Genomic DNA, 8519 nt, shown 5'->3' with positions numbered 1-8519 from the left:
ACTTTGGATGCTTGGGCAATTTTTATTTTCAACAATCCTTCCTAATTACCAGCTATCACATTTTTAATGTAGCCAAATTTGCATAAGGCTGAAGGCAAATCAGTATGAAAATGGAAATATAAAATTTGTCATTTCCTTAAAAAAAAGCAAAAAAAAAAAAAAAAAAATCCTGCCACATTTTCCAGGTGGTCATGGTTATAGGAAACCCCCAACTCGGAGCCAGTTCGGATAAAAATGCAGTCTCTTGCTTTTCACGCCATGGTGGCAGTGAGAGGTGTCTACTGAGGAACACACTGACATCACTGTCACTCCTCAAACCTCCAATGAATGACAGGGAAACTCATGTGTGTGTGCTATTGCCAATAGCAAATGCAAAACCCATGTTAAAGTCTCTAGCACTATGGGCATTTCACAAGTTCTGACTTTGCAACACAAGGCTTTCTAGATGGAGAGGGAATCATGGCTTATCAATAAAAAAATAAAGAAGTTCAAATTTAAAATAAAATCATATAAAAGTTAAATAGATTTACACTGAAAACTTTTACAGCAAGTATTATTGTCTTGCTTCTCCCCCCTGCCATTTTTTTGTCATGAGCATGAAATGTAATAAATAAATACATAAAAATAATTACTCTTCCAGACCTTGTAGCATTCATTTTAATAGATGCTATTTAAGTACACACAGAAATATAGATATCTACCTTTCAAATGCTGGTTACAAAGATTGGGAATGATGCCAAGAAAATGGCCTTTTATTTTTCCCCAATAGATATCAAAAAAGAAACAATTTATATGTTGAAATTGCCTTTATTTTTGAATCCATAAATATTTGTTACTGACAAAAGTGGAAAAATCCTTAAGACTCTAAATTTTACTAAACTGATAATATTTTTGTTTACAGTACATACAGAATGTGCTTTTACAGGTAAGTATAACAACAAGAATAATACAGAGAAAAACAGTCAAATACTGCTCATCTTGAAGCTTATTTAATGGTTAACCAAGAGTCTGTGCAAAGTTACAGATACAAATGTACTTCCTCTTTAGTACTACTGTATAATAAACATGGAATCCATAAACTGGGCTAAAGCACAAAAATATCCACTTAACTCCTCTTAGGAAATATTGTCCCCCAAACTAAAAATAGTACAGTAAGAAGTGTCTTTCTCAGAGCCAAGAAATTCTTGCTACAAAAATTTCTAATGGGTTTACAGACTGAAGGTCAGAAGCTATTACGAAGCACGTGGGCAGGACGTCAGGATGGCATGACGCCGTCTCGCTGCGGTGGAGATGGTGCTGATGGAGACCTCCCAGACGTCGTGGAGTCACAGCAGAGACACAGGACGCGGTTTTGCTAGCTGCTGAGATTATAGATCACTTTCAGATTTACATCAATGTGTTCAAACAATGAGATTGTTCCCATGCTCCCCTTACCGCCAGGGCTCCAGGAGGTGAAACGTAGGTTGGTTTTCCCAGTTGGATTTTGGGGGCACCTCCATTACAGCCTTGAACCAGCTAAGAGATGCTGGGAACGACGATATCTTCTATGATCCACTTTTGAACATACAACACAGAAGTGGCTATTCACTCAGAAACAGCCCCAACACAGGCTTATTGCTAACAACACTTTTAACGAAAATATTTAAGCCCCCTTCTCACTTCTTTCCCGTAATATATTTTTACTCATCTGAAATATACCTGAACATTAAATCTATATGTATTAAACATATTTCAGAGAGTGCCTCCTTCCAGATTAATCACTAAATCTGAAACAAAGCTAAACTAGCTATTTTTCCATTACACAAACTGAAGATGGCAAACTGATCACAAATTAGACCACTTACTTACAACAAACACAATTGAAGTTACCCTGTTTCATGATGGGTTTGTTTGCTGTGGAAGAAGACGACGAAGAAATCTTCCCAGCTACCAGGAACTACCCATCTCTCACAAAACCATGATTCCAGGCTCTTGCAGTCTTCTGACGGGAAAGCTGCTGATAGTCACAAGAACCAAAATATGCATGCAGGAAGCCTAGATTCATGGAATTAGCTTTGCAGCCTGCCAGGAAAGCAGAACAGTAGGTAGAAATTAAATGTAGGCCAGGAAAGGAGGGCTTATTCCTGGGTAACTGTCCCTATTTCTCCCCCTGCCCACTCCCCTCCCCCACCCCCCCCGCAGCAAATAACAGAACTTTATTTATAAAAGGAACATTAAAACATTGAAAAATATTTCATTTTCATTTTTCCTTTAAAACACAATTCGCTGTCATTAGAAGACTTTTATGATAAAATTTCCATTCCATATGGTGATGTGTGGTTCATTAAAAATAGTTTTCTGTATTTCAAAGAATGAGTCAATATATTTTGGAAGATTAGACTGTTACAGGGTCAGTCAGAACTTACTGATTACATTCTACAGTATGTATGCATATATATATATGTGTGTGTGTGTGTGTGTGTGTGTGTGTGTATACATATACATACATACATCTGTATTAATGAAAGAGTTGTACAAAACCCAGTGCAACTCACTATTGCATGTTGCTGCTTGGGGAATGTGAATACTTATCAGTTTGTAGGAAATAATATAAATTTTTCAACATCACCCTCCCCCACTCCCTGCACATGCACTCTGGGAACTGGGTGCTGCACAGATGTGTGTTTCCACCTGTGGATTGGAGAAAAAGACAGATCAATCCTTCAGAGTATATTAGATTAATCAAGGCAGATTGTATTTTACTATACAGAGGAATGTGACTGCTTCCTGCTTTTCTCCTGAGTACAGAATGAGATGGTGACTCAGACATAAGGAGAAGTAAGCAGAAAAGTCAAAGTGCAAGTAACAGCATCTCTAAATACTGCTGCCTGCTAGTGGAACCATGTCCAGAAGGAAAGAAGTAGGATTTGGGGGAAGCTGCCCCCACCAACTCCAACACTCTCATTCTGGACAGACACTGGATTACAACACACCAGACGTGATGCGGCAGGACAATGGTTTTCTGGCAAACAGGATTAATAAAAATGTTTCCTGTTCTACAGTGTCTATTTTGAGAGGGTCTCAAAGAACTCCGTAGACATTATGGTATGAACCCTCACATTGCCTCTCTGGGTTAGGAAATTGTGACTATTACCATCATACTTGGGTCACAGGGAACCAAAGTGCTGGGGGCCAGGCTCATCATGACTCCCAGTCTTGGACCATGTGTCCTTTCAGTGAAAAACTTTCAGGAACAAGGGATAATGAGAAAAAATCAAATAACATCTGTGCATACTGAAATACCATTGTTCAAGATATCAACCAATTCCAGCACACACAGCAAACCACAGGAACACATGGTTCCTAGAAACAAACTTTGGCCATCCAGGTAAGGGGACCTTCTCAGAGAAATTTGTCGAAAATTTTCTGTCATGGTGGCAGAGTCCCTGAAGAGATTTTTGCCTAGAAAGGCTTTTTGATGGTTGTTATGGAACACAACTGTTTGAAACAGTTGCATGAGTGGAAGAGACCAGGAGACGGGCCCAGCATTTCTTGGAGGATTATTGCCCAGATAGTACAGGCTAGCAGAGGGCCTGTGATATTCGTCAGTCAGTAAGAGAAGGCTCTGATGTCAAATGGCCTGGAACACAGCACAGCACAGCATCTGCACAGGGTACTTGAGTGAAAAGCCTCTGTTTTTGCACTTGGTCCAGCAGCTTCCTTATTCATGAACTGAACATTTAAACAAAGACTATCACTTGGGACACGTGGCCATGTAACTGGAAATGAGTGTTCACTTACTCATGGCCTCACACGGTCACCTCTGCTCCATGGGCTCTGCCACCTCAAGTCCTGGAGACTCTAGGGTGGACTCTCCTCTCCCACAGTGTTCACATACCCCTGCTTGCAGAGGCGATGATCCCAGATTTGTCTGGGCCAAGAGGAGAATGGAAGAGATTCAGAACCTCAGCAGAGACTGCCTCTCCATCAGCCATGTGTGTTTCTGTTCTCTTCAAATCAGCCACAAAACTTTAGACAGCAGGGAGGTCACCAAGGGCAATGTTTTCACATGGAATTGCCTTTTAAGAAATATCCAGTGACTGAGCTGAGGAGCTTGGAGGTAGTCAGGGGAGAGGAGTGTCCATCAAGGTAAGGAGTCAGGACATGAGGAGTGAGTTCTGGAGAGGCCTTTCCTTTCTTGATCCCAGGTCATGATCTGCCACAGTGATTCATAAAAAAATCTGGGTGTCACCCAGAGAGATTCTGCCCAAGGTTGCACAATAATGAACTTGACAATCTGAACCATGGAGACAGTTATTTGTTCCTTCACAGCTCAGTTTCCGTCAAACAAAGCCCCAGTATTTCTCTCCAATGGAATCTATTCTGAATACGGTCTGTGTTGGGTGAGGCAGAAGTAAGCCCATGAACTAGGACCAACAATGCCAGGACAGTCTGGGAAAGAGAAGTACCTTGGATCTCTTTTGAAAGCTGCAGCACAGTGAAAGCCAACCTGTCTATCCCACTGAGGTCTATCTCTAAATTCCCCCTGCGGAAGACAGCACACTCCTGTTGCCTACCTTGCACCAGAACAGCTAGGTGCACATTATCAGCCTCCACATGAGACTCAAGCTGAGAACAACCTGCAGGCATTTTATGCTACAGAAGTGGAGTGTGGAACTGGGAACTATAAGGCTATTTGAGGGGAAAGTGAAGGGCAGAGTTAATTAAATGGTTTAGTGAAGAAAGAGATGTGGAAATGTAGCACATGAAGAGAGAAGTACTGTATGGGAATGTGTTACAACCTGAAGTCAGTGATCTTTTGAGCCTAAGGAGGAGGAAGCATGCCTGTTGTTTGGAACAGCAACATGGGTGCATGCATGTGATGGGGCTTTGAGTATGCACCATGGTATGCGAATGCTGGAGAGAGTCCAGCATTAATGCTATTACAGCGCTTGGTCTGGCTGGCCTTCAAAACTTCTGAGACCCTTTCCTGGCTACAGAAGTATGTTCTAGTGTGAGTTAATTCCACAAAATTTGATAGGAACAGATATACAAGAAAAAAAAAAAACAAAAAAAACCCAAAGCCACTAATCAACCAACCAACCAAAAAAACCCAAAGCAAATCCCAACCCACCCAGAAAGCCAAACATAAAACCCTCACAAATTCTGGACCCATGAGTCTATTTTTAAAAGATTTCACAAATATATAGTATCTAATTAGCATTATATCAGATATACAACATGCCCATTTAATACAATTATGCTGGATACATAATTTGTTTGCATGAAATGTGACTGTCTATGTGGCTAGGATTGGGACTCAGTGGAACTGGCATTTGGATGGCTTTTTTAGGCCATTACATGGTGAGACGATCATGGAAAATGACCAACCAGCTTTTTGGTATACTGACACACTTGGCTTAGTGTTTCTGCTAAGGGCTAGGAAAAGATTTGCTACATATGGAGTTCTAGGTTGTAACTGAATGGAGGAAATATGCTCAGAAACATATGGGCCGGTGGAAAATGCTGACAGGAAAGGAAACTTCTGGGGAGAAATCCAGGCTCAGTGAAATCAGTGGTAGCCTTGCCTGGTAGGAGTTTCAGTGGAGTCAGGACTTCTAGCACAGGTTAGCAGTGCAAAGCTGAACAAATTCTGGCGCTTTAGGTTCAGCAGTGGCAAGAAGCTGAAGGAACAGAAACCCTATTCCTCCTTCCTATTTACATGTCGTAGACACCAAGATACTAGAATGAGTGGGGAAAGGGTCTAACAAGCATTTCAGCATATTTGTGCTTATTGAACACATCGACCCCACTACTTCCTACACTGAGAGAGCAGGCGATTTGTAGGCACTAGTATATTTTTATCTTATGAGTATATTTAATATAAACTAAAACTTCATTTCTCAGCCAGGCTATTCTTGTCCCTAGATCTACCAGTCCCCTTGGAAAGTCTGCCCTTGAATTCACTCCAAGGGTGAGGAAGAATAGCTATATGAGTGCTGGCTGATATTGAATGATCTGGAGATAATCCCCAGGCAGTCGAAATCTTAACTACTTGCTACAGAAAGGTCAAACATCAGGGCTGACATGAGAGATGGCAACAGGGCACCTTCCTGCCAGGACGGGGTGCTGCATTTCCTCTCTCCTGTCATGGGCTGCATGAGAGTGGTTCTGCTTGTAGCAACTGAAAAGTCCTAAATTCATTAAAAACAATGAGATAGTGCAGGTGAGCCCTTGGAAGGAGCCATCTACTACTATGGCTTTCTTTGACAGAAACTGATGCATGTTAGGAAATAACCTCCATTATCCCTCACTATCGCCTGTTTGCTTAGGTTCTTCTTATGTCACCAATGTAGGGGGTGGCTTTAAAAACAATGCGGATGGGACTGTTTGAGAAGTCTTTCAGACACTGAGTTATTAGAGGTTATCTTGGCCTATAAGGCCACTGCAGTATAGGGTGCTGTGACCACCCCAGTCCTTAATGAAAATCTACAATGCACAGGGTCATATCAAACAGTCACCTCTGTTTTGCTCGCTGTGCGGTAGTGATGGTGGTGTCCTGGGATATAATGCAGCTGTTCTACTGTGTTATGCCGTCGGGAGGCAAACGCTTGGCGCTTGGCAGAAGTTGGGTTCATACCTAAGGTATTGTAGAAGTTATTTGAGGCACTAGGATGGGAGTGCATTTTTGTCATCCTGTAGCGATCCAAGACAGGTGTTGAAACAAAGACGTCTGTGTGTGACAATGCCCGTGACATAGACTGCTCTGGGTACCCTGAACGCTCCGGGGAGAGCAGAGGGTCTTGGGAGTGGAGGCGCTCTGCGGACAGAAGCTGTTCGTCTGAGAGGATCCGTTCATAGGACATGCTAAACTCCTCGGGCATGATCCTCTCAGGGGACAGCACCCTGTCCTGGGACATGGCCCTGATGGGCCGGCGGGGCCTATCCCTGTGGTTGGTCTGTTGCGACATTTTGATGACGTTGATAGGGAGTGTGCCTCGGGCCGCCAGGTCAGGCAGGTGTCTCCTCCTCATGTAATAGTCATCAGCCTCTTTGTCAGCTGTAGAAAAAGAAAGGGAAACAGTTAAAAATGCCAGCGTTTCGTCCCATGGAGAAGGGGGATGTGCGCAGTGAACAGCCTTCTGGTGAAACCCAAGGACCGTCTACCAGCAGCTGAAATGTCATGGGTATCCATGTCAGCAAGCTGCCTGTTGGAGAGGTGCTGGCCCTCTAGGGGTTCTGTGGACATGTGTTTATGGCACACAGAGACAGTTTATAATTACATATAGACAAGTATAAGTCCCTGTTTGATGCGTCACACCATCTTGCAACGTGACACAGTAGACTCCATGTGCTGCTGACTCCAGACCACGGTATCACATGATTTACAGGAACAGTGAGTTTTGGAGAAATTAACCAATGTCATCTTCACAGGATGCTTATAAAGAAGCATATGGAATGTGACCTGGGACAGGCAAGTTCCCCATTTGGGGAAACTCATGCTTTGTTTCTGGTCTCAAATGTGAATGTCCTGTGCAATTTGTGAGCGACCTTGTTATATTTTTAGTTACAAATTTTAGTTACTATTTTTATATATTTATATTTGTGGTCACAAAGCAGCTCTCGTGGTCATGGGATGTTCTCTCTGAGACACTGGATCATCTGTCTGAGATTTCATTTTCCAGCTTTTCCAGATACCTTTATTGCTGTTACAGAGTTTTTTTCTATGGAAAGTCTGTTTGTTTCTTCTCTGTCTTAGATGATCTCTATGTTACTCAGGAACTCAGCACTCGCGTGCGCAGGCGTGCGTGTACACACACACACACACACACGGGCACCCCTCCTCTCCTCCTGTTTTTGGACTTTTAAACAAGTGTCTCAGATTCAGAGGGTAGGTCAGCTACTGTAGGTATATCCCAATCTATCACTTTAATCCTAGAGCAAAGCAACTTGCAATTTGAAGAAAATGTTCTGCAGTTATTTCAGATGAAACAAATTTTCTGGGAAACCTGTTTGATATTAGTATGTCTGAAGTTGGGATACTAAGACTACCTAGTTGGAAGGAGGATCAATAGTCCTTGGACTTGGATTCAGCCCTGGTGAGGCCACATCTGGAGGACTAAGTCCAATTCTGGGCTCCCCAGTGCAAGGGAGACATGGAACTGCTGGAGAGAGTCCGGTGTAGGGCTATGAAGATGATGAGGGGACTGGAACATCTCCCCTATGAGGAAAGGCTGAGAGAGCTGGGCCTGTTTAGCCTGGAGAAGAGAAGACTTGAGAGGGGATCTTATCAACATATACAGATTTCTTAAGGAGGGTGTGAAGAGGATGAGGCCAGACTATTTTCAGTGGTGCCCAGCAACAGGACAAGAGGCAATGGGCACAAACTGAAACACAGGAAGTTCTGTCTGAGTATGAGGAAAAACTTCTTTACTGTGAGGGTGACAGAGCACTGGAACAGGTTGCCCAGAGAAGTTGTGGAGTCTCCTTCTCTGGAGATATTCAAAACCTGCCTGAATGCAATTCTGTGCAATGTGTTC

At 42.8% G+C, this 8519-nt stretch overlaps 1 protein-coding gene across 3 annotated transcripts in view; it reads right to left on the bottom strand.

Annotated features, from left to right (window-relative positions):
* Positions 1 to 641: 641 nt before the first annotated feature.
* SHISA6 (shisa family member 6) overlaps positions 642 to 8519 on the bottom strand; it is a 273362-nt gene continuing 265484 nt past the window's right edge. For all 3 annotated transcript variants that reach the window (XM_026120621.2, XM_064522490.1, XM_064522491.1), the window contains one exon: positions 642 to 7039. In XM_026120621.2, the coding sequence (XP_025976406.1) occupies positions 6489 to 7039 (551 nt within the window). In that variant the 3' untranslated portion in view covers positions 642 to 6488. The remainder of the gene's footprint in view (positions 7040 to 8519) is intronic.

This window comes from Dromaius novaehollandiae, chromosome 18 (genome assembly GCF_036370855.1).
Source record: "Dromaius novaehollandiae isolate bDroNov1 chromosome 18, bDroNov1.hap1, whole genome shotgun sequence".
Taxonomy (NCBI): domain Eukaryota; kingdom Metazoa; phylum Chordata; class Aves; order Casuariiformes; family Dromaiidae; genus Dromaius; species Dromaius novaehollandiae.
The sequence above is the reverse complement of the archived record's forward strand: the minus strand, read 5'-3'. Positions and strand labels throughout refer to the sequence as shown.